Source organism: Dermacentor silvarum, chromosome 4, assembly GCF_013339745.2.
Source record: "Dermacentor silvarum isolate Dsil-2018 chromosome 4, BIME_Dsil_1.4, whole genome shotgun sequence".
NCBI classification, from domain to species: Eukaryota; Metazoa; Arthropoda; class Arachnida; order Ixodida; family Ixodidae; genus Dermacentor; species Dermacentor silvarum.
Window position 1 is genome coordinate 95,393,731 of NC_051157.2, and position 15,106 is coordinate 95,408,836.

Here is a 15,106-nt window from a genome sequence, read left to right on the forward strand (position 1 = left end):
TTATTGCTAGAATGTTTCTTACTTCATTTTATTGCGATAGCAATTATATGGACACTCAAAAGCAGATTTCTGCCGTCGGCGTCGCCGTCGCCGTCGCCGTGAGGTTCCGTATGACGTCAATGGAGATGAAATCGTCGCCGCGTGCCGAACGCTGTATGTGCGAGTGAAATGGCGCGAGGGACGCGCGCTTTCACGGGGAGTGAACGCACGGCGGAAAACAAACGCGCGTTCTGCGCCGTGCTCCTTAAGGGCTGCAGAAGTAGGCGTCTCTTTCCTTCTTTACAATCACCATATATGTAGAGCAAACGCGCCTTCTTCCGACGCTCGAAAGGCCGTGGGGGAGGGGGGGGAGGGGGAGGGAAGGGAGGCGACCTTTAGCTGCGGCACCAAGTGCCTATTTATATCAGAGGCTCCGGCAACAGTCACCAACGCTGCACGCATTTTGAGTGAACGCGGGCAAAACGCCGACGGCGTCGACAACAGTTCTGCGTGTTGCCGGTGCTGCTGCATGTCCAAGTTTATACAGCTGATAAAGCTACTATCATTACTCCGTATAGCTCTCTACAAATTTGCTATCGCAATTGATGCTTCGCCTTTCAGGTGAAACTGCGACAACTTTTATTTTATTTATTTGTTTCTTCTATCACCTTTTATTTGCTTTACCCCTTTCCCCAGTACAGGGTAGCCAGCCGGTATTTACAATGACTAACCTCCTTGTCTTTCTTTCCCTTTCTTTCTCTGTCTTTATTATGAGTATTTATACATTCACACATTTTAAATCCTTCAACATTAATCCTACAATTTCCATGAAGATTGAGATATTTGAACCATCTTACATTCGAAATGCTCATATGTACTTTTTATTCATTTCCAGGTGGTTGGTCTCACTCTCCGCCATTGAAATAAGCGTAATCACTTACGTAATTAATTGAAATGCTGTCAAGCTTCTCGCACATACATATTCAATTATACCTTGCGGTACCTCCTTGGCGGCTGTTTTTGTCACTAGTGGTTGCGGCGAAGAAACCGTAGTTTTGTTTCTAGTAGTTCTGGAGACGGACCGAATGGTGTAATGATGATCGATTTGTCGCTTTCGGGAAGGATGCGGAACTGATGCAGCAGTGTGGTCAGGTATAGAAACATCTCAACCATGGCCATGTTTTCTCCGGGGCACGATCTTCTCCCTGAAAGTTGAAGTGGTTCAAGGGAAACCGTTCACCACATGCCAAGCAAGTATTTGCTCAGCGATCACTGTCATTAAGGATATAACGCGAAAGCTAGGTCAACTTAGGGCTTCAAAAATCATTTTGCACAGACGTAATCGCAGCAATTATATAAGTACCGGTTTTAATAGTACTTGTGATCAAAGTGTTAAAATAAGGACTCTATACAGCCAGGATTCCGGGAAATAATATGAAGCTTGATGGCGCTTTATATAGACGTTTCCAATGTAGAACCTTAGAGAGGCTGCCAATTTTTCTAATTGCTCCCTATTTATCACGATGGCAAATAGTAAATATAAACTCGTGCCACAAGGCTGTCATCAATAAACAGCTGTTCTCTACTTAGCAAGAAGCTGTTGGTGTACTTTAATATGCCATATGGCGTGCCCGACGCTGCACTGCAACTTCGCAGCCCTATAGTTACTTCAATAGCGTTTATTATGGACATTGTTGCACAAGATGACGAAATGCAAAAATATGGAACATGACCACGCAAGCAATTCAACGGTACGCAGCGTAATGAAGCAGTGACAGCTAGCTAGAGCATAGAGCTCGCAAACCTTACCTGTCTCTGTCACTGTTTTGCAGCAGTAAATGAGTGCATGTGAAACTAAGCTGTACCCACATCGTAACCACGCTTCTATTTTGTTCGCCTGGTAGACAAAACCTGCTTCGATGAACTTTGTTGAGCTGGCTTAACATTTGAGCGAATAAATCGCAATATAAAGGCTCCATCTACACGCTTACGCTAAAGCGTCAAAGTGGGTTTATTTAACTTTTTATTGCGATAGCAATTATATGGACACTCAAAAGCAGATTTCTGCCGTCGGCGTCGCCGTCGCCGTGAGGTTCCGTATGACGTCATTTGGAGAAGAAATCGTCGCCGCGCGCCGAACGCTGTATGTGCGAGTGAAAGGGCGCGAGGGACGCGCTCTTTCACGAGGAACGCACGGCGAGAACAAACGCGCGTTGCGCCGTGCTTCTTAAGGGCTGCAGCCCTTGTCTCTTTTCTCCTTTACAATCACCATATATGTAGAGCACGCGCCTTGCTCCCTCAAGGGCTGCAGAAGATAGCGCCAACCTTTCCCTTTCCCTCAAGAACCACTTACCTACCACGGCTCAGCGCCGCGCGCCGAACGCTGTATGTGCGAGTGAAAGGGCGCGAGGGGCGCGTCTTTCACGGGGAGTGAACGCACGGCGGAGAAAAAACGCGCGTTCTGCGCCGTGCTCGCTTAAGGGCTGCAGAAGTAGGCGTCTCTTTTCTCCTTTACAATCACCATATATGTAGAGCAAACGTGCCTTCTTCCGAAGCGCGAGAGGCCGTGGGGGAGGAGGAGGGAAGGGAGGCGACGTTTAGCTGCGGCATGAAGTGCCTATTTATATCAGAGGCTCCGGCAACAGTCACCAACGCCGCACGCATTTTTAGCGAACGCGGGCAAAACGCCGATGGCGTCGACAACAGTTCTGCGTGTTGCCGATGCTGCTGGATGTCCAAGTTTATACAGCTGATAAAGCTAATATCATTACTCCGTATAGCTCTCTACAAGTTTGCTATCGCAATTGATGCTTCGCCTTTCAGGTGAAACTGCGACAACTTTTTATTGCAGTACAAGAACTACAATTTTCTCGAACATCACATGGTCTTCACAAAATATTTTTGTTTTTACTCCGGCTGCACGAGTTTACAGCGAAATGTGTGCCGCACCAACCGGACGAGGTTATATTATTCTTATGGCAGAAGGTATTTTACCCGCTAAAGTGCCGAAAAATTTCAATGTGCCCTGTTAGGGGCGAAGCTCCTTAGGGTGTGGGTCGTTCCCTCCTCTGTAGTAGTAGTAGTAGTAGTAGTATGTAGACACCTGTAGTTCTATGAAGTGTTCACTAGATGGCGTTCCGGTTCCGCTTCCGGTTCCACTTCCGGTTCCGGTTCCACTTTGCGCGCGTTCGGTGCGAACGCGGGCAAAACGCCGACGGCGTCGACAACAGTTCTGCGCGTTGCTGGTGCTGCTGCATGTCCAAGTTTATACAGCTGATAAAACTACCTTGAGTCGACCCCATGGCTGCTTCGCATACTACTCAGGGTTCCCCTACGGGAAGATAGTGTAATTTTCCCTCTCGTTCCCGACGAGCGCTCTCTCTATCTCTCGTCCGTAGCTGTGGTTTACCCGAATGATCCCCCGGTGCTTCGCCCATTCATCATCATTCACTTCGTGGATATGCTGTGATTTTTTTTTATAGCAGTGCAGTCTTTTAACGAAAAAAAAAGATGCAGAGGATCCCTAAGCATATTCCTGAGCTTTCATCCAGCATTCCCAGCGATCGGAAAACAGCGATAATTGTGCCAGTATTTAAAACAGGGGATAAGTCATTGGTCTGAAATTATCGTCCCATATATCTCACGTCTTGTTGCAAAATTCTTGAGCATATCATAGCTAACTATATTACTGACTTTCTAAACAATAGCAATATACTAACCCCTTTGCAACATGGTTTCAGGAAAGCTTTTTCCACTGTTACTCAATTGGTCTCAGTCGTACATACTTTCGCATCTATTCTAAATAAATTCGGGCAAATTTATGTTATTTTTTTTGGACTTCAAGAAAGCCTTTGATTTTGTTCCTCACTCTAAACTCATTTTCAAACTTAAAAATATCAGCCTTAAAAATATACGAGAAAGAAGCCTGATAAGCACCCAGGGATCTTTGAAAGCTCTCGCGTTCCACTTTTAAAGGCGAAGCTTAAGCATCCTCCAATTCTGATTGTGTTTCGCTGTACTTTTGTTGTAGGCAACATTGAGGGGAATGTTGAAAACCGAGCCTTTCTAAATTTTCGACAGGCGCGCGCCTCTGGGAAACACCAAACAATTAATAAAATAATAAAAAAGGCCCTAGGGCCTTCACATTTTGATATGACAGCTTAAATTGCTCCTGTAAAAGTGTCTTCCCAGCAATGCATTTCTGTTTAAACGTGAAGCCAACTTTAAGAGGATCAGTGTAAGCTTGGTCTTTGTAAGCTGGCTTTCCCACGCTCGGTGTTGCAGTGAAGCCTACTCATAAAGAAAAATGTCATGCGAATGGAGCCCGATAACACTATTGCATTCCACTCTTAAAGGCGAAGCTTAAGAGTCCTCCAATTTTTATCCACGTTTACTTGGTTGTCTACTTAGCCAGGAAATGCGGCCGCGGCTGGAGAGGGATGCGGCGGCCTGGGTGGAGCGCGCGCCGAGTGTTGCTGCGGCAGGTGTTGGCGCCGGTGTCAGTTCCGGTGGGAGAGATCACGTGCTTTCCGGACGGCAGCTGCGCCTTTTGCGGACGGCAGCTGGGTGCGCGCTTTCGCCAACCTAGCCAAGAAACGCTTTCGCGTTAAAACGTTGCTGTGGTCGCACGCTACACCAAAATTTTAATACAAATGAATGAATTATGGGGTTTTACATGCCAAAATCGCGATTTGATTATGAGGCGCCCCGTAGTGGGGGACCCTGGAAATTCGGAGCACCTGGGGTTCTTTAACGTACACCTAAATATAAGTACACGGGTGTTTTCGCATTTCTCCCTCATCGAAATGCGGCCGCCGTGGACGGTATTCAATCCCGCGACCTCGTGCTCAGCAGCCCAACACCATAGCCACTGAGTAACCATGGCGGGTGACATAAAAAACAATTTTTCGCGTTGAAGCAAGTGTTGGTTTTAGCGCCAATTTAAACGAAGCTTACGTGGTGACATATATTACAAAATATTTTGGGGGGAAGGGCTATTTTACTAGTCGCAGGAAAGAGACAAGTGACTGAGATGTAACTTGACCGCTATGATCTTGCATGCTAGCAGCACACGATCCGCAACAAATTTAGTATCGGCCAGTGTTGAGCATGCGAATTGATTATTATTGTGATACCAATTGTATGGACACTCCAGGCGAATTACCGCCGTTGGTGTCGCTTCGCTGTGATGTTCTGTATAGAGTCGAACCCGGATATACCAAACCCACATATAACGAATCAATGTATGTAATGAACAGCAGTAAAATCCCCTTGAAATTTTATTGCGATAGCAATTATATGGACACTTCAACCGGATTTCTGCCATCGCCGTCACCGTGAGGTTCCGTATAGATAAAATCTTCGCCGCGCGCCGTATGCCCGAGCGGAAGCGTGCGGGGGACGCGCGCTATTACGGAGAGCGAACGCCGCGGCGGTATGGGAGGGAGGGAGGGAGGCGGGGCGACGCTGCGCTCCGGCACCAAAGGCCTATTTTGCAACCGGGCGCAAGGGCAACTTCCCACTCAATCTTCTACGCGCAAGCGAGGAAGCGGGAAGGCAGCGCCGGAGGAGCGGGGGGGGGGGGGGGGGGGCGCACTTCTACTCTGCCAACAACCGCGCTCGTCGCTCGCCCGCACCGTCTTTTATCTCCACACCGCTCTGGCCTTTGTATGCGCTGTGCATTCGCCGCTCAGTTTCCGTTGAAGCGATAGACCGCACGTACCTCGCCCGCTCCGGCGTATGCGCTTGCTGCCAGCGTTTTGACAGTCGTTGTCTGCAGTCATTCAGTGTGGTCTATTCATGTTTGCTTGTGCGCGCTCACACCATGCTTGTTCATTCGGTTATTAATAGTCGGGTCACATTTTCCAACACACGCTACACATGCAATGCTGCTCGGATCGACAGTGCAGCGCTACAAGTGTGTCCCTTCGCACGCGCTGCCCACGGGAAGCGCTTCTCATCAACACCACCGTTTCACACGTGCCTTCTCGTGGTCATCGAGTCTCTCTTCATGTCGGTCTACTTACGCCGCAACACACGTGCTTACTTAATCGGCTCATGTTTACAACAATTCATATTGCTACCAAAGCCGCTCAGCTTACTTCGTTTGACATTGCTGTGTTGCTATCGCATTCATTGCTTCATCCTTAGGGCGAAACTGTGACCTTTTTATTTTTCTATAAAATGTTTATTAACACGAAAGTGTTTTATGCCGGGGTCCACCAAGACTTCACTGACGTATTTCCGTCACGGAAATACGTCATAGAACATAATACAAAGAAAGAAACCAGAAGAAAAAGTTCCACAAACATGCAAAATTTGGAAATCGAACCCACGACCTGTCGGTCCGCGACGATAGATCGCCGAGCGTTTAACCCATTGCGCCACAAACGCATTCGCAGAGAGTTACACAGACGCGCCTTATATATCTAACACTCCTCCGTGTACCCGCGCTCTTGCTCGGGGCGGTGCCGCCGCCTACGAGCAGAAAAGAGAAGTACTGCATTATGACACTAACGCGCACCGACAGTGAACGCTTCGGTGGTATCAGCACTAAGACGCCTCGATGCCAGCATTCGAAGGGACGCTGGCATCAAGAAGCACTACCAACTACTAGGTGGCGTTCACCGTACTCAGCACAGCGGAGCGTGGCCTCCGCAATTAGCTCTGAAAATGTTTCTGAAGTTGATCGCGGAGGCTGCAATTACGACGCGCTGTACGCGCTGATTTGACTCGGTGACGATTCAGTTACGTGCTTTGTCTTGCGCGTTGTATTAGTGTGTCAGTTACGTGCTTCGTCTTTCGCGTTGTGCTAGCGTGTGCAGCGTAGTGCAGCTTCCATATGCACGACGGTTGCTCATGGTCATCGACGTTGGTAGTCGTGATGGAGGAGACGTGCCACCAGGCGTCAGCGTGGGTGCATCAACGCCTAAGGGCGCTTTAGCCACAAAACACCAATAGACATTATATATCAATGTGCAATAAACATTACACTACTTCTGTGAAGACACGTTTCACTTTCGTGTTCTATACCGATTCCTATATAAGAGGGATCAACCACATTTTTTTATATATCAAATTACCTGTATAATAAACTTTTTATTGCGATACCAATTATATGGACACTGCCGTCGGCGTCGTCGTCCCCGTCGCCCTTGTCGTCGCCGTGAGGTTCCGTATGAACTCCAACGGCAATGAAATCGTCGCCGCGCGCTGTATGCTGTATGTGCGAGTGAGACTGTGCGAGGGACGTGCGCTTTCACGGGGAGCGGACGCACGACGGAAAGCAAATGTGACTTCTTCCGTCGTGCGAAAGGCCGTGGGGGGACGGGAGGGAGGGAGGGGAGGCGACGTTTAGCTGTGGCACCAAATGCGTATTTATATGTAAACGTTACGAGGCAAGAAGGTGGTAAAGACTTCCGACACTGCTCGATGAGTGTCTCGTTCTGATCTCGTCGAAAACTTCCGAGCCGCCCCCGGAGGCACCGGCAACCGTCACCAACGCCGCGCGCGTTCGGTGCGAATGCGCGCAAAACGCCGACGGCGTCGACAACAGTTCTGCGCGTAGCTGGTTCTGCTACATGTCCAAGTCTATACAGCTGATAAAACCACTATCCTTACTCCGTATAGCTCTCTACAAATTTGCTATCGCAATTGATACTTCGCCTTTCGGGTGAAACTGCGACATTTTTTTGTGATCCCCTTCAGACACGACATATCCCGGTTCGACTGTAATGTCTAAGTGCGATATCACCGCGGCCGCACACCATATGCTGTAGGTATTAGTGAAGCCGTGCGAGGGGGGTGAGCCGAAGAGCATGGTGGCTCGATCTCGCGCGCGCAAGAGCGGAAGGCAGGGAGGAATCGCACTGTCTTCCATGGTGCGTAAGGCAGCAGGCGGGGGAGGGGAAGGGGGGCATTCTACTCTGGCGGCTGCGTATGGCGTGTCTGAGCGCGGCCGTGTGGGCCCTATATTGAAAGTCTACTGCGGTGAGTGCAGAATATAGGTGCGCCCAGTGCTGCTGGCTTTATGTGCGTTGTGTTCTCGCCGCTTAGTTCGCGGTAAAGCGAGAGGCAGCACCAAGGGAAATTCGCTCACTGCTGCTGTCACTTTTAACAGCGGAGCTGTTTAAGCCGAGCGTTAGTCCGCAAAGTGCGAAAGTAAAATGTGGGCCGATATTGGTGGATCTGCAGAAAGTGTTCAAGCGCAGTGGCGCATACCCCTGTGAACTAGCGAAGCTGAGCCTGGCTAAGTCTAGCTAAGCATGGTTGGGACTACTTAAGCTGACTCAGTCGTCGATAGCCAATCGATAGCCAATCAATAGCTAATCGATAACCGATCGATAATCAATATATTTCGGAAAATGGTGGGGATGACTTGGCAGTGCTTAACCTAGCCCAAATACGTGTCCATTACCTTGCGATAGCCAATCGATAGCTAATCTATAGCTAACAGATAATTGATAAATAATCAATAAATTCCGTAAAATGCTGGGGATGACTAGGTGTTGCTTGCCTAGCCGAAATACGTGGCCAATACTTTGCGATAGCCAATCAATAGCCAATCAATAACTAATTGATAATCGCTCAATATTTAATAAAATTCCGGGAATGCTGGGGATGACTTGGTAGCGCTTAGGCTAGCCCCAAAAGCCAGGACTAGCTATGTGCCCATTAGCTCCGCTGTCGCTTTAGCATTGCGCCTCCAGTGCAAGCTACGCTAAATTTTTTTTCTCACGCCAGCGTTTTGACCGCGAGTGCCCGCGGTGATTGAGTGAGATGTGTTCATGTATGCCTGTGCGCGAGTGACATTATGCTTGTTAATTTAGTTAACGCATGTTATATATGGCCTTACTTTGTATAACTGTCTAATAATTTGCTATCGCAATCGCTGCTTCGCCTTTCGTTCGAAATTGGAATTTCTGTTGTGCCCACTGCTGAAATAAACAACCCTAGGCTAGTTCCTGTGTCGCCATTGATATATTTCTTCACTTATTGCAATGAACAGCAGCGGGAGGTCACTACAGAACAGGGGTGAAGTCGTGAAACATCAGCTATGCGTGTAGCTTCACTGTCAGATCAGCAATTTGGTTTTTGCCACACCGTCAGCAAGATGACGGATGCTGGGGCGCTATAAAGTAAAGCTATTCCAAACGGCTTTTATTCCAATCTCCTGACGTCAAATTTACGTAACCACCGACACAAGCATCGGACGGTGACCCGTAGCGTTGTCTGAACAACCAAATCAAACACTCTCCTCGTTTATAGGAGGTCACCCTTGTTCGCTTTCAAAACGAATAACATTGCCTGCACTGAGAGGTGTTTGTTATCTAATTGGCTGACAAGAGGCGAGGGGCACGCTCTAGTGGACAGGGTTTCGATGGTTCGATGGTTTCGATGGTGCCGAGCCAGCACAGTGACAGATAACCGCATGAAGAGGGTGGTGCAGGCTTCTCCGATTGGTCCGCTTTGCCTTACTTAGCTTGCGGTGGCTGGTCGAAAATCGCGGTGGCGTGCAACGGAAGGATAAGAATGTAACTAAAAAGGATGCTATACAAGGAAGAGTTGGCAGAGCGATGTCGTATACCTGCCGAAAGGGCTCGATAACGTTTTACTAGCACGCAAAAAGGTTTATCATGCGCAAATAAATGCATGCTCACCGGCAGGTGCGAGTAGCGAGGGCCTGAGCGATCGGCGGGCAGCCATCTTCTATTCCTTTCGGAACGGGACAGTCTCTGGCTATACAGAAAATTTTTCGGGTTTGTTCGGCATAATAATGCATTTATTTTCGCGTACACGTCACTTGGACGCGGTGAGTCTTCGCGATTTTGTGAGGCCGCGTGACAGACAGGCGAAGTGGGCGCAGCCCGAAACCGTTGGACCAATCGCAGAGGGCTAATGGTAAGAAGGCGTCGAATCAGGAATAAATATTTTTCTTTTGCGTGGTTTAATCATGCATAATGAGTGTGTGCACGTTATATCAGATTGGGAGCTATCGCGGTTTTCGTGACGTTGCGTGACAGACAGGCGAAGTTTGGAGTGGCCCGAAAGTGTTTGGACCAATCGTGGTGGGCCGATTGCAGAATTGGAATAGAAAAGTTTGGAATATATCTTTACGTTATAGCGCCCCTGCTATGCGACAAGTCAGTAGATGTCACAACTTTTTTAATCACCCTAGTGAAAGAAAAAAACACTCGTTAAGTACACATGCAGAAATTTTCATACGTACGTTCTGTAGTTTACATGGTCTGGTGGACTGCTTGGTACATAACTGTGATACAGCAGAAAACTAGTGAACAACAAAAACTTTCTATCTATAAAGGGTTGGAGAGAGCGAAAGACCTGTTCACTTCATTTTTTTTTATAATCGTGCATTCGTTGGTTCTTATGTGCCGAATTTTTCAATCAACAATGCTTATGACAAGGATCGTCGCCCGCATGAAAACCTATTCTTTGAAAAGTAATTTATTTCTATCATGATGGGTCGACACAAAGTGGATGATTATAGGTGCGCCGTCTGTTTATTTGTCAAAATATCTGAAAGCTTGCACTAGGCCGCGCAAAGCTCAAGACACAGCGAAGCTGGCCGATTGATTGTGCCTCTTGGTTGTAGCTAGGTTGAACTTGGCTATGTCGAGGTTTAAAATTGGTTGCAGCTACGCCTATACTCGTGTACGTCATCTGTGATAGTACTGGAAAGGCTGCGGTAGTACCGGCAAGGTGTTCGGCGGTAGCGCGATGGTGCGGGGACACATGACGTCATACCAGCTGTGGCGGCGGTGATAGCGCGGCAGTGGCGTGATGGCGCGGCGCACCTTTCCAGTACTACCGCAGCCTTTCCACTACGATGGCACAGATGACGCACACCAGTATAGGCCTAGCTACAACCAAATTTAAACTGCGACATAGCCAAGTTAAACCTAGCTACAACCAAGAGACGCAATCCATCAGCCAGCTTCGCTGTGTCTTGAGCTTTGCGTGGCCTAGTGCAAGCTTTCGCCTTTTTTTTTCTCCTGGCTCAGCGCGACGCGGAGAGAAGAGAGGCGGGGTTCGGAAGGGAGGGAGCTGGCGAGGAGGAGACCGTGTGCGCAAGCGCCGCCCTACTGGTTACCATGGCGACGGCACGGCAGTTTCTTGATACGAACCACACATTACGGCAGGGTTAAACAGTGTCACTGTTAAAAAATTTACCGACGATTACGATATTCCCTAATGCGAAATTTGACCGCAGCTGTATACGTGTTATCATTTCGCCATATATCGGCTGGCGTGGACAATATCCCTCGTGCGGCACGTTTCAAACGTGGCGAAGTGTGGCGCGACTGCCTCACTAATCGGTAAATTGTGAGAGGAAGCGCGTCGGTGACGCGTGGACGCGATTCACAGCAGGCGCCGCAGACCGACATCCGCTCATGCAGCGGTTTGATTCCATACATACGACGCGCGCTACTCTGGCACCATCTTGTAGCCATCGTTGCTGCAAAGCCCCTCATGCGCGGCAGTACGCTTTTCTTCTCACGCTTTCGCCATACTCTCCTCCGCTTTCCACCTCATGGCCCCGCTGCACCCTCTTCCTCGTGCTTTCTTCGCTCTCGCCGCTGTTTTCATCCACCGCTGCGCTCCGCGTTCGCTCTCATGTTTCGCTGGGCTCGTTCGCTCAGTTACGAGGTTGGACGCCGACACTCACTTCAGAAACGGGCGCCTAACAGCTGCGCTCTAACAATAGCGCGAAAAGTTGACCTTACCTACAGAAAAGGACAGCAAACCATCGGGTCTCCTTGTCTTAGCTCTCCCATCTGGATTTAAGAATCGGGAAGGGTTAAACTCTTCTGGATTCTTCCACAAATTATGGTCCCTGTGGGCTGTCATGAGATTTGGGAATACCACGGTGCCTTTTTTAATGTCGTATTTACCAATCTTTGTGTCTTCTGCAACTCTGAAATCCACAAGAAAAAAAAAAGATTTCACTGCCAAAGTGTTAGGCCCATGGTCAACAAAGGTATAGCATCGCGAAACAAGGAAATTACTTAAACACTTCGCTGGAGACGCTGGCATTTGTGACGAATATTGACGATAGTGCATCGTGGGTGTGTCTCATTCTTGTATATGAAACTTGTGTGGCCCAAACATTCGACGACAGTTACAACAAAAACGTTTGCAAATGGACACTTACTTTTGCTGCTGTTACACATAATTCTGTTTTATTTAGGTTCCACGTAATGCCAGCATTTAGGCTTTTTGTATCTTATCCTATAATATTGTTCAAGTAAGGAGGGCTATCGATCACCAGCAAACTGCGACAACTCCAGTTGATCTTTATTTCAAATAAAGATGTTCGCTGCGAACAATTATCACTGCTATTGCTGTTCTTTTTCGCTCATTGTTTTCATTTGTTTCTGTTTCTTGACACAGTGGCAGAGCTAGCGCGAAGTACATCACAACGAATAATATTCTTTGAGCGGAATAGTGATCCAAAGTTTTCTGCAGCTTCACTCTACCAAAAGCTAATTACGCTTACCCTAGCATTTTAATAGTGCGATATTGCTTCTAGTGCATGTATGTAGCTATGATAGGGTATTCTCAATGTTATATTTAGGAACATGCAGAATGACAGAGTTAATAAGACGGTGCTTGGGAAAAATCGTGTATGATATAGGCAACAGCTACGTTGATCACGGCGAAATTATTCATCTACAAGAATTCGGTGAAAATGTTGTACCCGTGGCGGTGGCTTATCGGATATAGTCCGGTGCTGCTAAACGTGAGGTCAATGAATCAAATCCCTGCCGCGGCAGCCGAATTTTGATGGGAGACAAATTCAACAGCACCCGTGACCCGTACGTTGGTGGCACGTTAAAGATCCCCTTGAGGTCAAAATTATTTCGCTGTCCCCCACTACGGCGTGCCTCATAATAAAATTGTGGTTTTGCCACGTAACTCCCCAGAATTCAATTCATTTCAGCTCAGAATATTATTGGCTATTGCCGCGTTGTAGGTATGGTTAAGAGCAGAGTTGTAAAAATATGAATGATGAAACTAACTTATTAATGAGTGAGCGTGTGCCCATAACATCAATGGAGATTCAAAGCAACAGGGTAGGCGGCGAAAGCAGTTGGCGATCGTCGGAAATCTGATGTGCGGGTCAAGCACGTCGGCTTTTATACATTCTTCATCCAACGTTGCAGCCTAATCTCTTGCGCCCGCGTGCCTTCCTGTAAGTACTACACAATTCACGTCACGAATACAATTTGATTGCGCAAATGTCGGAGAGAACCTACACAGCAGATAGAATCAACAACAAAATTCGAGGAAGTTCCAAATTATGCAGGCGCATCTTGCGCTCAGAGATAGCCTCAAGTTAGTGCGTGAAATAGAGCCCCAGGAAAAAGGATAGATAAGTACACGTGTCCCTATGATGATCCGAAGTTCTATGCTAAAACGACCTCCACATCCATTAAACAGGGCAATATTGAAACTGCTACCATCGCAGGCATAAAGCGTAATTTGCAGTTGACAAGCGCACCCTCGCGTGGGCGTATTTGAGCTCCGAGGCACGACAACCGTGCTGCGCTAAGTGAATGACTGACAATAAAGAACAACGTATAAGACAAACGAAAATCACAGTTCTTTGACTGCATATTTACTGCTTCTCCGAATGAAAGTCATCAATTGTGCAACAATGATTGAGCAATAAGTGTACATACGCGCGTGGTATGTTGAATGGTGTACCCAATTTCCAGCGGAACGTCTCCCAGATGGTGGCCATGGTCAGTGGCATAGACGTGTGGTCTTCCCAGCTAGGTAAGCAACCGCTACATACCACGGCGTCAATCTCTCGTTGCAGGTCGACTTGCAGCGTCTCCGCACGGCTGGCTATGTTAAGCAGGTTCCAATGAAGGTAAAGATTACCGCTGGTGACCCCACCCATGAGGATGTCATTCATGCTTCCGACAAGGCCATTCACTGCGTGAAAAATTCCGAACGGACTCCAGTTATCGGTATAAAGTCTCTAACATGCTAGTCGTATGCTCTATGCATCTTGTCTGGGCGAGTGAACAGCCAAATTCATTCACATTAGGTCTCACTAGATTCAGGCGCTACTGCACGCTGATGCACATAATTTCATGATTGAGCAAAGGTAATGGCTGGAGCAAATTTGCGTATATTCGGCCGAGAATGAAGAATTTCCCCAAAAGATGGTACGAAAAATGGATAAAACAGCGTGTGAGAACTACTGATAACCTCTGTGGGCGTGTAGGCGAACGCTGTGGCATGGCATAGCAACACTCAAGAGAGGAAAACTCACCTATGTATGGCTAGGGGAAGCGTTGCGGGAAAATAAGGGCGCTTGTAGCGTCTAATAGCAAGAAAACCATGTCGCACAACAAAGCAAGCGGTTTGCTGTAAGTATTCTCGTCCACTTGAGACACAGTGCCAGTGCACTTGAAGCGTTCTAGAACGCGACTTGTACGCGATGGCGATACTTCATTCCGCCTGTAATCATAGCAGAGTTACTTTTATACACAACTGCAATATTATTAAAGCGAAGCTTTCTATGTCTCAGCGATTCGTCCGTGAGCACCGAAAACGCACTGTAGGAAAGCCAAGTTACACAATGGAACTATCTGCGCATCTGCGTACACAATAGAACAACGGCGCACGACATACGTATCCTAGAACATTACAGTTTATATTCGCAGTTGCACCGATAAGAACAATGGGAACTGCAACGCCACGCTACCCAGATGAACAGTATATATCTGCAATGCATGACGCTTGTCACAACAATGCATTCCCGGCCGTCACCATAGGTACGCTGCGGATGCAGCGCACAGCAGAAAAGGCTGCCGTACGCGAACGCAAGCGCGAGCCCGATCGTGCCCGTAAGGCCGATCCCATGTTTCGGCAACGGTTTATAATCTCTCACGGTCTTCTACAGGTGTCTCTAACAGTCTACCACAGCGATCACAAGGCAATACTGTGCAAATGTAGAGTCGTCCGTGAAAGTGTGAGTGTGTGCGTGTAATCAACAGCTACATGATCTAAAATAAAGGCTATGCAACTTAACCAAATGTGTCTTCATTCAACTTCAACGTTCAAAAAATACAATCCTAAACAAGCAATCGAA

General features: G+C 47.8%; 1 protein-coding gene across 1 annotated transcript in view; it reads right to left on the minus strand.

The window, feature by feature from the left end:
• Positions 1–627: 627 nt before the first annotated feature.
• Positions 628–15,106, minus strand: part of LOC125944739 (cytochrome P450 2J2-like) — a 287,966-nt gene continuing 273,487 nt past the window's right edge. Inside the window, exons 7-9 of the mRNA XM_049665844.1 lie at positions 13,683–13,941; positions 11,724–11,914; positions 628–1,184 (exon numbers count right to left, since the gene is read on the minus strand). Of these exons, the coding sequence (XP_049521801.1) occupies positions 1,006–1,184; positions 11,724–11,914; positions 13,683–13,941 (629 nt within the window). The 3' untranslated portion in view covers positions 628–1,005. The remainder of the gene's footprint in view (positions 1,185–11,723; positions 11,915–13,682; positions 13,942–15,106) is intronic.